General features: G+C 39.3%; 1 protein-coding gene across 8 annotated transcripts in view; it reads left to right on the top strand.

Annotated features, from left to right (window-relative positions):
• SUPT3H (SPT3 homolog, SAGA and STAGA complex component) overlaps positions 1 to 16,126 on the top strand; it is a gene marked incomplete at its 3' end in the record, with an annotated part of 418,020 nt that overhangs the window by 320,628 nt on the left and 81,266 nt on the right. For 5 of the 8 annotated variants that reach the window (XR_013999022.1, XR_013999023.1, XM_081140295.1 and 2 more), the window contains one exon: positions 4,349 to 4,459. Coding sequence is in view for 6 of the 8 variants with exons in the window: in XM_081140295.1 (XP_080996421.1) it covers positions 4,349 to 4,459 (111 nt within the window). Of the gene's footprint in view, positions 1 to 4,348; positions 4,514 to 16,126 lie in introns of those variants that run through there. The other 3 variants (XM_081140292.1, XM_081140294.1, XM_081140293.1) reach the window with 1 other exon arrangement.

The following is a 16,126-nucleotide window of genomic DNA, read 5'->3' as shown; positions in this document are numbered from 1 at the left end:
CTATTTATACAGTTTATTTCTACATTTATACAGTTTTGCTATATTTTTATTTTTACTCACTGGAGACTTCAACTATGGTGATAACATGGTATAATTCATTCTACATAAAATAATAAAACCCCTGTTATAAGCCAGCTTTGTGTACTAGAAGCCAAGAGATGTGACGTATCGCCGTATTCGGATTCTACCCTTGTAATCTTGAGCACATCCCTTATCTTCACTCTCCTATGAAAAGGGGTAGGAGTTGGGGAAGTTTAGAATAGGTGATATTTTGTGTTCCTTCCAGATTTAATAATGTATGACTCCTTGAATTCAGTGCTTCTCTTGTCTTCCCCTTAAATACCATTTCTGCTTTTAACACCTTTAGTTAAAGAAAAGCTTATCCTAGTGACACAGAACTACAGTGCTAATAATTAACATTTCAGTTAAGCTTTGAACTGAAAAAATTAACTATATACTGTAACCTTTGGCCAAAGAATGGCCCACTTTCATCTGAAAAGAAACCCTCTCTAAGCACAAAGACCTGGGAGGGCCATATATATAAAACACGGAGGGGAAGGACGCTTGCCTGGCCAGTCAGGCTATCCATCCGCCTCGTGGTCAGTCGTGACAGAAGTATTAGCAGTCGCAGCACCCCCCTTTCATTCGCTCTGATCTGGGAGATGTGTTACTCCTTCGTAAGACCTAATCTTTCAAGTGTAACGACAGATCTAGTCCACCACGTGGGTGGGGGAGGAAGAAGAGGCAGCTCTCTGAGATTCCAGGTCCCTCTTAAACACTGGATCACCCTGGTAAGGGGAGGGCGGAACAAGGACAGGATACTTCTACTCACCAACAACTTTTAAGTTGGAAAGAAGAGTCAAAACAGGTAACAGACATTTATAAGAGATCCGGAAATTTCCATCTAACTTGTATTGCAGATAAGAGTTCAAACTGCAAGAGATTTAATTCAGTGTGGGCCAGCAAGGACAAGCAGGGGACACTACTCAAATCCAAAAACAGGGAGGGCTGCAGCTTCCAACACCCAGCACCAATCTCTGGACAAAGAAACCTAAGTGGAGAGGAATGGAGGAGTACAAGAGAGGGGTGCGAATGCAGCCAGGAGGAGGGCGGCCTGGCTTACGAAGAGCTTTGCCAGCAGCTTGTACTTTCCTTAAGGAAACAGAGAGCTCAGTACCCACAGAGATGTTGGCAACTATAGAAAAGACTCAGTATTTTCTCAGATATGTGGGTTTCAGTTTTGAAAATGCAAAGAATATTCTAAAATATGGGCACAGTCAGAATAGGAAATATGAGTAGATACAAAAATCGAATACTCTCTATATGTGTTTACAGCAGATATAAGATTTTCTTAAATAACAGATAATAAATATTTAAATGTAATGCTAATTCTTCTGAAACGATTTTGAAGAATATTATAAACGTGCTAAAGTCACTGCTAAATTAAAAATTCTAAACTTGATATGAATTTGGAATTTGAACAGATTATAAGTACCTCGGTGAGAGACTGGATAGTGACAGAAATGGGAAGATATTTGTGGAGATGGAAACAATACTGGGAATACAGCATTTTAGATTTAAAGGTTCCCTTCCAAAGAGCCCAATGGACAAGTCAGTGGAGAGCAGAAGTGTACGTGGTAAACATCATGCTAATGTTTGCAGTTGCCCAAGTATACCAGGTCAGCCTGAACTTGGCAAAGTGGAAAATCTAAAGACATTTTTCACAGAATTGAATATCTTTTATTTTTATATCAGTTAACTTAGTCTTTTTGGGACAGATGACATGATTCCCCCAGGCTGACGTACTTATGTTCATACCGCTCGAATAACATGCTTCCTCCTCCAGGATCTCCAGTCCTGGTCGCCCTGCGGAAGTTCTGAGAGGTTTTCACCAAATGCTCTACACCAAAACCAAATTTATTTGGGAAAGTAGAGGAAGAGTAGACTCTCCATTGACCATGGGGAAAAGAAATGAAAAATAAATTCACTTTTCATGAGAAAGGAGATGCCATAGAGGAACGCACAGGAAGGACTTCTCACCCCACTTAGTGTACAGGGTATTGCCCCTCTTGATGTCTCTCTATTTCCACCTGAGTTTCTACTGGAAAAACTTACTTTAGATTCCACGCATAGCTAACTATTTGCACTCACGTCTACAAATGGATAGAGTGCCCAACTGACTTCATAAGCATTTGTTACACCTATTTGGTTAATGAGTCCACAGGGGTAGGCAAAACAGTTGTGAGTACATGAAACAGTTTATTCTTGTATTATTATTTATTAATCATTGTGTTATTTATTTGAATTACAACTGTAAACCTACTTTTTCTCACCCCCATATATTAGTCCTATTCACATTTTGGAGCCAAATGAACTCTCAGAAGTGTCTTTACCTTAGTCAGGCACCTGATAATTGCATTTATTCTGATATATTCCAACTGAAACAAAGTATTTGGAACAAGAATCGAGAAGGCGCTCAGTAAAAACCCTGCGCACTTTTATATCAGTGCCAAAGTGAGGGTTTAACCTGTGTTATTATATAACTTAATCCGTGTTATTGTGGGCATGGCAGATATGTTATTTAGGGCTTTGTTGGAATTAAATTGAGAAAGATACCCTAGAGTAAATTTCTGTTTGGCATATTTCAAATCTTGTGAAAATAGTAAAAATAATCAAGATGTATTTTGTTTGAAATTTTAAATCTTATTTCAGATTCAGCTTGGATAATTAGCAGATGCTCTCGTTTTGTAGGAGTTTTTAAATTATGTTACTAGTTTGTAATAGGAAACGCATGCACAAGGCTCAAAAAGTGTATTTTAAAAGTACAGAAGGACATGCAGTGACCAGTGTCTCCTCTGCCCCCGTCCCCCAGCCCCCCCTTCTCCTCCAAGACTGTTACTGAGTTCTGGCGAACCCTCCAGAAATACTCTGCGCTTTCATGAGTATATATTCTCTGCACTCTAATGAGTATATAATGCTCAGCCCTTTTTGGCTTTTTTAAACCAGCGGTGACATAGTGCTTCCCAGCCGTGTACGGTGCGCTGTTCGCAGTGTATCCGAGACGGGCTGTGCACAGAGCCCAGCGGCAGTGTGTGGGCAGCTGCCTCGTTCTTTCTCGTGGCTGCTGTCTCATTGAACAGATGGATTATATTTCATTCCAGTGTTTCCTCATTCAGGAAGGTTTAGTTCATCAATACAGTGAATATCCTTACATGTATAGTATTTTGTACCCGTGTAATATATCTGTAGGATAAATCCTTATATGCAATATTACTGGGTCAAAAATGGTTATGCTATTTCATTTTGATAAGATTTTGCCAAATTGCTACCCATAGATGTTGTATTAGTTATACCCCCACAAGGAATTATGAGAATGGTAACTGTAACAATTATCAGAAAAATAATCTTCATTACGTGACTACCAATGACTTCTAGACCACATTTATAGTAATACACAAGCTACTGTTTCTTTCCCTTGATTCTTTAATGTTGATGATCTGACGTCTGGTATCCACTGCACTATAAAGCATTTATAATTATTATCCCAGTTTTGCAGATGAGGAAACTGAAGTGCAGAAATATACATAACTTGACAGAGCTGGTAACTGACAGGATGTGGACCTAGCTGGTTGGGAAGCTAGAGCCTGCGACTGAACCATGAGGCTATCATGCCCCTATTGTGCATTTAAAATTTTTTTAAATCATGTTATATACATTTCTTAAGTTGGTATCCATACTCTCATTGCAAATAATATTTTTCTTCTGTTTTTTTTTACATATTTTTACAGATGAAGCAGATTAAAATAGAAAGTGTTAATTTTATTTTGTTTTTGCCCAAAGGACACCTAGAAATTAGCACCAAGTCGAAACAATCTTTTATGACAGTCCCCCATGTTATAAATAAATATATAGCAACTTTACATTTTTTATTTTAAAATTGATGACCCTCAGGTTATTTCAGAAATATGCCCAACAAAATCCAAAGAAACATTTATGATAATAAATGTTTGAATTTTTTTGAAAAACTGCCCATGGTTCTTTCAGCAAGCCCCTGACACCCCATGTGCATGCAAGTGGCTGTATTGTCCTGTACTTGACTCGATGTAGCCCAGGTATTTCTACTGCGAGCATAGAAGTTGCATTTGGTAGGTCTGCTCGGAAGGGGTCATGGGAAAGTCATCTTTGACTTCTTAATGGAATTTTTTAGACGTAGTGTATGGCAGCAGTGGTGTGCATCCTAAGGGGAAAAACCATCCATTTTTATAAAAGTTTATTTTCATATTTTATACACTGTAGTTCTGTTGTGTGTTTTTGATTTAGTAACAATTTATGTGTTTTTCTGTCGCAGAGCACTGCGGCCTGTGGTGTTGAGGCTCACAGCGATGCCATCCAGCCCTGCCACATCAGAGAGGCCATTCGGCGCTACGGCCACAAGATTGGCCCCCTTTCCCCATTCACAGTACGTAATAACAGAGTTATAAAAAGTTATATTTATAATCTCAAAGAATTCTGATTTTCAAGTGGTCAAATGAAGAAGCAATGGAATTGTTGAAAGCAATTTGTGGTGACTGTAATTTTGTTGTATAAAAGTGGCATAATTCTCTTGGGAAATAAAAGTTAGTCATTTTTGTCTCTTTTTGGAAGGACAGTTTTTTTCTACAAAATATTATTTTCTTTCAATTACAAATTATGCTTTTTTGTTGGAGCTTATATTTTCTATTTTTCAAAGCTTAGGTTTATAAAACTTTTTTGTCAAATTATATGTATCCAAATATTGCTAGAAGCACTTTATATTTTACAATTGGTTAGATTGGCAGTACCACTTCTATCAGATGTCCTGCTCCTAAACATACTTTGAGTTGGAAGGAGAAGAAATGATTTTTCTGCTGGCTTTGAAGTCGGCTGAAATGCGGAGTCTTCACATCTTCAAATGGCTTTAAAGCTTATAATCAGGGTTTGTTGTGTTTCTTTTTAAATAGAGAATTAAAGACTATATTCAATAGCCTAAAGAGTGTGTGTGTGTGTGTGTGTGTGTGTGTGTGTGTGTGTGTTAATTAAATGCTCATCTTGTGGCCCTTTTTAAAAAATATCTTTATTCATGTTAATAGAACTATCTCCAAGTCTTTCTCTGTCTATAGGGAATTGGTTTGATTTTCAGAAAGTGAGGTTTGATTTGTAACTGAGGAATAGTAGAATTTACCATTTGTTTCTTTTTTTAAAATTTACTTCTGCTATAATATCTAAAGCAGAATATCTATGTATAACACTATATATACATACACACATAAGTATAATATATATAGTTTAAGCTAATTGTTATCTAATAAATATATAACCAATATGCTTTTAAAACTAATGGTGCAATTTTAAAATGCTTAATTTAATTAGATCTGGAAAACAGAACAAGCAAGCCATGACCTAGGAGGTTCACTTAGCCACTGCCAGAGCAGACGGGCAAAATCAGCTGCCGGTGGTAAAGGACTCCACACAGGGGCACCCAGTTTTTATCACCCCCCAGAAAGGACCCACTTTGAACAATTTGCTTCATTACCTAGAGCTGTAAGAATTTTGCCAGCTTGCAAGACTAAATATGCCTATTCCATTTTATATCATGAGTAATATGATCAGAGAAACACAATTTCTATATATCTGTCTTTTTTAGTTAAAAATTCTCTTCAAAGTGGGATAGATTTGTAGACCATTTATGCTAACAATGTGGCCACTCTGCCCTGGCTTTCACATACCTTCAACTGCTATATGGAGGTGCTCCTGATGTTGGGGGATGCTGACTACTCAGTTCCCTGATGCCATTCCTTGAGGTGACACTTCATGTGCCACTTGGATACTTAGGCTGTGAGCTGCAGCTCCTAAGCGGAGAGGAGGCGTGTGGGCTACCTCTATAATAACCATAGATTGAGACCTAAATTGTCATTCAGAAAGGCTAAGCTAACTTACCTCCAATGTAGAATTTCCTTTGTAAACTAAAATACCCATGAGTAACTAGTACATATTTATGAAACACAGAAATCTTGTCTTTGCAACATGTCATTCTGAGTCTGGAATGCTTGTCTGACGTGTATATATAAATACAATATCTAATTTAGAGCATCTGTAACTTGATTCATATGTAACAAATAATTTGAAATTGATTTGAAGAAGTAAAATACCCAGTAGGTTACATAGAAATTTAATTCCAGCATTAATCAATAAACCAATAAAATGCTTTTAGTGAGGCATCATTCTGTCTCTACTATAGGACTTCTGAAATTTTATACAAAATCCTAACATGATCGGTTCTGGGAATACAATTCATTGTATAAAGGATTGTGAGTTCTTCACCTTGGGAATTAATTGAAATGGTAGAAGAAACGAATGATTAAAGCCATGTTGGTTAGAGGAGAGGAAAAAGCACCAACACTGCTTTGCACTGCTTTGCCCCGTGTGTCTGCTGGAGTAGAGAGGAAAGGGGCGGGGCGCAAACCCCAGTTGCTGCCACTCGTGTGAGTGTTGGGGAGACGCTTGTAAACCATCCATCCCCACTCAACCAATTGTAACAGTGCAGGCATAGCTCACTTTATTGCCCCTTGCTCTATTGCTCTTCATAGATGTATTTTTTACAAATTGAAGGCAGGACCCTCCACCAGCAAGAAGATCACAGCTGGCTCTTGTGATACTTGCTTTATTGCCATGGTCTAGAACCGAACCCACAATAGCTGCGAGGTATGCCTGTACTGTTTTTGGCATATTGGTTTTTATTGGTAAATTCTTTCTTTTCTGTATTTCCATTTATTCTCAATCCTGTGCAGAAGATCAGAGAAAGTATCATACCTAGAAGATTTAAGTAATTTTCCTGAGGTTAAGTTATTGATTAGATTAAGTGATGGAACCAAGGCTAAAATTCAGGCTTTCCAATTCCCGGCTCCAAAATCTTTCTCCTAAAACACACATTTTTGCAACTGTCCTCACCCCTATATGCCTGATCTTCTGCATACACATGCTAAAGAACATTGGAAAAGATCGATTTTACTTCTTGCTTAGCTTTTATTTTTCCTAAATAATTCTGAAAACCACTTCAGAGTCTGACTTATAGTATTTACTTTAGAGAGTACTTAGGCAACCTAGAATGTCCTAAGTGGTTTTGATGCTTGGCATCTTATATTGTCCTTTTACTCACAGTAGTTGATATTATGTGAGGTTATATTGTGTGGTGATTGACTTGATCCTAGAGCCAAATGACCAGGGTTCAGATCCTAGTTCTGCCACCTACTAGCTAAGTAGCCTTAAGGAAGTTTCTTAACTTCTCTATGACTTAGTTTCCTCATCTGTAAAATGGGTATAATAGTAGACCATGCCTCATGATAGAGTTTCAGGAGTACTATGAACTTGATATGTGGCAAGCTCTTAATAAATTATATTAATAATAGAAGTAGAAGTAGCAGTAGTGGCTGTAGTATATTTTCTAAAAGGTATCAGATTTGTATACAGTTAAAGTAGAAGCCATTCTTCCCCCTCCCAACCACACAGACACACACACAAAGGCCTCACCTTGTAATCACAGAAGAAACGAAAACCTGAATAATAATGTGATTTTTTACCGACTAAAAGTTTATACCTTGAAAATTTAAATACTATTTTAAAGATTACTGTTCCTGAGAATAAATAAATATTCATTTTTACTTTGGGAGTTAATATTGGTTGAAGAATGTTAATGGCTTTTTTATCACCATTATCACCTTAAAAACTTAGGTCTCAGTAACTGAATGTCCATAGTTACCAACAGATTTTTGCGTACTGGCTAGATGGTGTACACTAGCTCTTACGCAGCAGAAATCTAAAGAACAAGTGGCATGGCCTCAAATTTATAAAGCTTTATCAAATTTCGTTTTTATGAGTTCATAATCTGTGTAAGTTAATTTTAAAAGTTTTCAAAGACGGATGACTAGATCACATTACTAGCCTCATTCACCTCAGTTTTTAAATTTCATTTTACTGTTTATGAAAGTAGTCTTAGTTTGCTAGAAAATTCAGAAAATATAGAAAAGTAAGGGCATAAAACTTACATTAAGAAGGGCATCAGGACTCAAAACAAGGTATAGCAAAAGCTTTAAATGAATTGTCCTATTAGAAAATTAATTGGTATTTAATTGTTTGAAGAGTATTTTCTTTTTGCAGCCTAGAAATTCAAGTGCTTTTGGTAATTGTTTTTTAAAAATAATATTCTTAGAGTCCTGGCCTGTGTGGGTCAGTGGGTTGGGGATCATCTCGTGCACGGTAAGATTGCTGGTTTGATCCTGGGTCAGGGCACATGCCGGGGTTGTGGGGTTTGATCCCCAGTAGGGGGCAGGCAGGAGGCAGCCGATAGATGTTTCGCTTTCACATCGATGTTTCTCTCTCCCTTTCCTTTCCTCTCTCTAAAAATCAATTTTTTAAAAATCTTTAAAAAAAAATTCTTTGAATTTACTTGTGCAAGTTTAGATGTATAACGCATTTTAAAATTTTGTGACTGGCCCTAGCCAGTTTGGCTCAGTGGTTAGAGCATCGGCCTGAGGACTGAAGGGTCGGGTCCTGGGTTACATTCCAGCCAAGGGCACGTACCTCAGTTGCAGGCTCGAACCCCAGCCCTGGTCGGGGCATGTGCGGGGGGCAGCCCCTCCATGTGTCTCTCTCTCCCCACCCCCCTTCCATCTCTCTGAAAAGCAATGGAAAAATATCCTCAGGTGAGGATAACAGAAATTTAAAGAAATTGTGGGTGAAGTGGGTTTTTATAGTTGGAGCATTTTGTTGTTTCCTTGGAGGAAACACCCAGAGAGCAGCCCGGTGCGCTGGCCGCCGTCACGGGAGGCAGTGCAGTGCTGCCCCGGATCTCGGGCACGTGCGGGGACCGGCTCACGGGGACCCGGCTCTGTGATCCCGAGGCCAGAGAGGAAGCTGCTCGCCGGGCGAGGGGCATAGCCCATGTGCGGGGCCCCGGCCCGGCTGAGCCTCCGAGTGGCCGAGTAGAGCAGGCTCACCGCCCGCTCGCCTGCTCCCGGGGCTCTGCCGAGCCGGTGGTGAGGCCGTGAGCTCGCTCATGTGCGCCGTCACCGGCCGAACCCCCACTGGGCTACCCTCAGCCCGACGCAGCCTCCGCATTGCGGGGACCCCGAGCCTGAGGGAGCCGGCAGCCGTGCTCCGAGCTGCGCGCTGGGCCCGCAGCCGCCCTGCAGGCGCCCAGCTGTTTCCTGCGCTTCCCACAGCTACTGCGGGTCACTGCAGCGCGCGCACCTGTCACAGGGATGCGCTCATGTCATTGGGGCTGCGGCGGCTCACAAGAGACAGGTAGGACCAAAGAGACGAAATGTCCTTTAAGAATTTCTCACGTGAAACTTTTAAAAACAGAAGTGGCACAGCAGATTGCCTTGACTGTTTGGATTTAGAATTTCACATTCGTGAATAATTCTTATGTCATGAGCACATTACCATTTGCGTCTTATGTGTTCAACCTGGAAAATGTAATGTCACAAAGTATTAGAATGCTTTTCAAATGTGGATGCCAAGTAGAAATAGGGTAAGAATTCTTAAATATTTGTGTTTTTGCTGGAAGTAAAAATTTTCTCAATAAATTTTTTGGAAGTACTAAATGTATCATTATAAATTGGAGCCAAGTACCTTTTTATAGTTGCGGCCTACTGATTCTCAGAAAAAAAAATTAGCATGTGGCATATTTAAATGAATAACCTAAAAGTGAGTTTTCTCTAGAAATATTGTGAAACTTTTAATTTAGCTGTTTTTAATTTTAAAATAGGGTGGGGGATTACAGTTACAAAACATATTGTGTCAAATTATATGAAATTGCAGTTTCTCTAGGTCAAAAACAGTTAAATATCATAACTTTTACGTGGTTCAACTTAACACAGTGTTCAACTTAGGGTTAGTTAGGGAGAGAATGTTTAAAATGTGAACATAAAGTCAGAAGAGCTTGGGAGAGAAAATCATTTGAATCTAAGACAAGTGTTGGTTGATAGAATAATAACTAATAACTTACATAATACTTTAAAATAAACTTTTCCCCCGCATTATGTTATTTATTCTCACAACACAGCAAGATGAGTATCATCCCCACTTTATAGATAAGAAAACTGAAATTTACAGAAAACTTGAGTAACCAGCTTAAGGTTGCGTAGTAACTAGCAGAGCTCTGTCTGTGGACAGGAGCTAAATAAATACTCTGTGGTTCACTGGGACCAGGAGCCTCAGTGGATTCTCGTCAGTCCTACTCATTAAACTTCCTCTTTGCAGACTGGCCTGGTTTTAACTCTTTAAGTGGTCTTGTCCTGAAAATGTGAGAGAGCATTTCTTAAACTACATTATATAGAAGACAGGTGTTCCAGGAGGCATTAAAAGATGTTCCACAAGAAAGGGTTTCTTTATCAACTATTGCAGAATATCTGTATGTTACACCCAGAAGCTCCACTCAAAATCTCATTCACTAGGAGAGTAAAGGTGTTTCACAAAGTTGTGGGTGACAGTGGTAATATTATAACCATCACAGTGCCCTCTTTATTTCCATGTTTTATTTCTCTTACACAGCATTGAGAAGTTTTGAGTCATAAATATAGCAGTGTTTAATAACATTCTACACAAACTGCAGTGGTCGTGGCTCAAAAGAGAAATTGTTTGCTTCAAAGTTTTCACTAACAATAGCTAACAAATGCTCACATTTTAAAACTGGTAATATTTAGAGGGAATCAATATGTGTATTTCTTACCCAGCATAACCCTTCATGGTTTTCTGGAAAATATTTTTAAGGTAACTTAAAATATTAAAGACTACTCAAAGGTGTCATAAAAAAAATCTCAGTCACCTGCAGACCCTTCTCTGACAAATATTTGCTTAATGTTTCACGGTCATACTTACTTAGCTTTGCCTATTGAATCCAAATTTGGAAACATCATTACTGACACTGCTATGGTAAGCATAGCATCATGAGTTTGTATTGACAATTAGAGGTGGCACAGTCATGTTATGTTATAAAACTTTTTAGTTTTTTAAAATTTGTTTAAATTTAGATATAGTTGATATACAATCTTATATTGGTCATAATAGTTTCAGATGTACAATATAGTGATTTCACATTTTTATACCTTTCAGTGTGATCACCCCATTAATTCTAGTGATCATCTGTCACTGTGTAAACTTATTATAATAATATTGACTATATTCTCCTGCCCCTTTTCATCCATCCACTCTCTCCCTTCTGGTAACTATCCCTTTGGTCTCTGTTTCTGTGAGTCTGTTTTTGTTTTGTTTTGTTTATTTTGTTAGATTTCACAAGTAAATGAATTTGCCTGACTTATTTCACTTAGCATAATACCCTCTATATTCATCCATGCTGTTGCAAATGGCAAGATTTTTTTTTTATTGCTGCATAATATTCTATTTATGTACACACACACACGCACACACATCTTATTTATCCACTCATCTATCAATGAACACCAAGGTGGCTGCAAATGAACACCACAGTGAGAAACCGTGTCACATCAGTTAGAACAGCTTATCAAAAAGTCTACAAATGACGTGTGTTGACAAGGATGTGAAGGAAAGGGAACCTTGGGCACTGTTGGTGGGACTGAATTGGTCTGGCTCCTAAAGAAAACAGTATGGAGATTAGTTTTTTTAAAAAAACAACTAAATATAGGTATACCATATGATTCAGTAATGATTCTGGGTATTTATGGAAAGAAAACAAAAACAGTAATTTGAAAAGATATATGCAGTCCTATGTTCATTATAAACCCGTTTTTAATTATCAGGCAGAACTGGGGGAGAAGTGAAGAGAGATCTCTCATTTGAACTCTGTAGCAATACCTTAAGTTGGTACAGCCAGTGAATTGTTTATAAGGAATTATCCAGCCCCATTTTGAAAAATTCTGGTACAGTCACCATTCAAACACATTTTGCTTTTCTCTGCCTTTACTTTTGTATCAGCAGCAAAGACCTCACGTTTAGTTCAGCGTGGGGTCTACAGACGAAGGTGATATGCTCACTTGCCCAGTGCTGTGTAGAGCTTTTACTTGGACTGCTAAAATTATATAAAAAACAAACACGAATAAACCAAAATTTCAAGACATAACTTCCTAATCAACAGAACATTTACAAGAAGTTTAAATATAGAACATTAAAGGACTGAACCTTTATTTTAAGTACCACAAAAACTGTAAATGGACTTTCAAATCAAAGATCTATTAGGCCACTAGAAACCCTGCAAAGCATCCTAGAATTTTCAGATACATGTTCCGAGAGGGACAAAGCAGTATATTCTGATGGGAGGATGGTCAGAATAGAAATGAAAGGTGGTAGCCCTAATTAGTCCTGTGTATTTTCTCCAAGCTTGTATCCTTTAAAGTCTTTTTAAACTTGACATAGTTCAAGAAGTTAATGAGTCTCCATTCATTGTAAAGGGAGGCTACTTCTTGGAGAGTGGAGGAGGAATTTGAGCATGAGAGCAGGAAAGAGGACAGTAATTGACAACAAAGAGAAGCTTTTTGAGCAGAATTCTCTGAAAGGGCTACATCTTGAGATTTGAATGTATTATTATAGTTTCTAGGTTTTTGCAATCTTCTGAGGGAATAGGAACAGAATGGAAAATATTTTTGAGTGACTCCCAATATGAAATTATTTTTTCTTTAAAAAATATCACAGGATTCTTTTCACTCATAAATTCATGAGAACAGCAAAAGAGTTTGTTGGGAGGGACTAAACTAAACTGAGATATCTTGAAATTTAACTATTCTCTAAAAAAGGCAAGAAACTTTTTTAAGTCTATGAATAAACAAGAAGATTGTAAGTATTGAATTAGACACATAGCTCAGTCAGTATATTAAATTGTTCATGTTCCCCTAGTAAAAATATATTTACATTTTCCAATTAAGATTTTATATGTAAACTAAGTGAATATTAGAAAAGAATTCATTAGTCTTAAGATAGAGTGTTTATTTACCATTGCCAGGAACATCTAGCATTCGGAAGCATGGTTTAAGTGAAACATTTGTGTACTGTTTTATTGATAGTTTGACAAAAATCCCCTCCAAACAGCCATGATGAGAGCCTGTTACACTGGCAATGATTTACTTTTTGATGATTTCCTAAATAGTGTTATATACTTTAGTCACACAAATATAATTATTGAACTGTCATTTAATTTAGTGATGTAGTTACAAAGTTAATTCCCCAACATAAGTGGATTGTTTTAAGTGGAAGATTTACACCTTCCAAATACGAAACTGATAGCATACTCTTATTGTGTCCAGTGTATACTGAAGGCTATATCCGAGGTAGGAAAATATGCAGGAAAAAAATAATTATGCATTGTTTTCCTGCCTGGTGTTTAATCATGATCTGATTTAAACCAAACCCCCTGCCTCTGTATGCACAGATCAGAGAGTCCACCCTACACAGCGCCTGTGTCTGACCCCAAGCTGTGAGGAGAGAACTCATCGCCCATATGTCAGTCAGATGGTAATTCTTGCCCTGGCACCTGGATAGGCTCTCCCACCTGATTGGAGTGCACTTGCAGTTCTGGGCATATACCCAAACTGTGGAGTAGGCTCTCCAGATCTGGATATATTTTGGTGATTAGTTGGCAGAGGTCATGAGGGCAGAGCCCAATGTCAGGCTCTGAATTTGCCCAGGTGCATTCAAGGTGACAGCTGGGCAGCTGCACCCTGGTGGAAATACCAGGGAGGGGGCATTTGAGTTGACTCTCTGGCTCCAGAGGTTTGCAGCGTGGCCTACAAGTTCCTGTCAATTCCAATTTAAACACTTGTGCAGATTTTATAGTTTCCAGTAGAGAAGTTAGAGACTACATTTCTGGCTCTGATTTAATTCTACATTCCTGATTTAACCTAAAACACCCATTCCCGGATTCTAGACTAATTAGGTAAGAGCCTAATAAGTAAATAAGCTATAGTTGACAAGCATTCCTCATCTAAGCAAGCTGTTGGTATTTTTTTAAAAAGAGAGAGGAAAGGAAAAGAAAAGAGGGGAAAGGAGGGGAGGGGAGTAGAAGAGAGAGAGGAGAGAGAAACTAGCCTCGCTCTGCCCTGGGCTTTTCTCCTTCAGGCTAAAGAAGACGGTATGAGGGGTTGATCCTCGCGTGGGTAGACTAACTTCACTTCGGTTTTAGGTGGCAGGCAGTATCTTTCACCCACAAAATCAGCTCACAAATGGTTAAAATAAAAACTGAAGAAGGCCAGGCGAGACTGCTGCTACAGTCAATCTATCACCCACCACTGCTGGAAAATCAATTCAAAGCATGTGCCTTCCTGGTAGGGTGAAAGCACGCTTCACAGACATAGGACAGCGCTGGCTTTCTGAGTTTGGACTAGGTACTAACAGTCCATTTGGCAGAGTCCATATCTGTACCCTTGAACTACACATGGTTTAGACGTAGAAGGACCAGCAATAGCATCCCTAACATGTCTAGGATCCTTATAACTCTGATATTGCCATTTATTAAATCAATAAACATTTGCCAAACATTGTTAGAAATATGTTGAAATGGGGTGTGGCATATGGAGATAAGTGGCTGGATGTTCCCACATAACAAAGGAGATGCGCGTGGAGGCGGTGCCTGTGATTGGCGCTGAAACTGCAGAAGACAGAGCGCGTGGGGTACAGAGAAGGGGCACGATTTGCCTGAGGAAGCCCGTGAAGCTTTGTAAGGCCAGTAGCATTTGAACTGGGTTTATGAGACGGAGCTGAGGGAAATGAGTGAGAAAAGCAGGAATAAAGTAGGGGGAAGGTAAATGTATGAAAGCAGTATGGCTGTTAAGCCACGGTGAGGAACAGAGTCTTGAGTTCATTGCGGAGGGAGGAAGGAAGCATGGAAGGTAGGGTGATGGCATTTTGGACAGGCTTTGAATTCCAGGCCAGTTTACCCAGACTTTATGGTGTAGGCCAGCGGTTATCTAACTGCTCTGCAGAAACCTCCACATACTTTACAGATGTTGTGCAAATGATAAAGGGTTTTCTCTAGAAAATACAGGTAAGCTTTTATCTCTGATACATACTGGGTTTTCAGTCAGATTTTGGTTGGAAAATTTCTTTTTAGACAACTGATATGGTCGTGAAGGAGCTATTTTAGAGTTTGAGCAAGGGGTTGACTTGAACAGATCTGTATTGTAGAAAAATAACTCAGATGATGGTGTAGAGGAGGGACGGGAGTTAGGATATAAATAGACAGAGAGACCAATTAGGTGGCCACCACAGGATTGCAGGCAAGAGGCCAGAAAAGCCTCTGCTCAGGCAGTGACATTGAGAACAGAGAAGATAGAATGTATTCAAGAGATATTTGGCGTAAAGAATAAATAGAATAAGACTCTGAATGAAAGAAGAAAAGATGACAAGTTTATAGTTTGGGTCAATGCATAAAACAACTAAAAATAAGATTTAGTGCTCAGATGCTTACAAAGAATTTGCATGCATTTTAAGATTCAGTAAGGAAACTAATTTCAAGGGGATTTCCAGGGGGTGGAGGGCGGAGGAAGCTCAATGCATAGATCACCTGAGCTTAAAAAAACCACAGTCTAGCTTTCTGTTTGAACTTCTGCGGGTGTTTATGTATGTGACCAGAAAGTCCCACATATTGTTCGGCTGTGCTGACGAACAAATGGACTTTCTAAGCCATTAATGAACTTGGCCGTGCATTCCTGAAAGATGACTCTAATCTAACCAGATTTTGAACATTTACTCATCATGAAAGCCGTGCCTTCCGTAGCTGTGTGCCTAGTGTAAGCTCCAGAGCGTCGCTTTTCTAAACTTTGATCAGAGGCTTTCATCTCTGTGCATCCATCATCTCCACCGCCACGTACTCCCCAGGAACAGGAACTCTAGGGAAGGTGGTGAGGGCAGCCCTGGCTCAGACACCGGGTTTTCAGGACTGGCTCTGATCCGTTGTTAGGATGCTTTCCCGGGTTTAAGGGGCGCGCGGCCTCCCTGCTGCAGCTATGCGGCTGGTGGAGACCCGCGTGCAGTTCCTCGGACCCGCACGGCTGTCCCGCCTCAGCCAGCGCTCCCGGCCTGTTCGGAACGCAGTCTCCATTTCAGACGCCTTGCCCTTCCCTGCTAAGGGTCCCTCCTTCAG

The sequence above is a fragment of the Miniopterus schreibersii genome (assembly GCF_964146895.1).
Source record: "Miniopterus schreibersii genome assembly, chromosome: 6".
In the NCBI taxonomy this organism is placed as follows: domain Eukaryota; kingdom Metazoa; phylum Chordata; class Mammalia; order Chiroptera; family Miniopteridae; genus Miniopterus; species Miniopterus schreibersii.
Note: the sequence above shows the minus strand (reverse complement) of the source record. Positions and strands in the feature narration are given on the sequence as shown.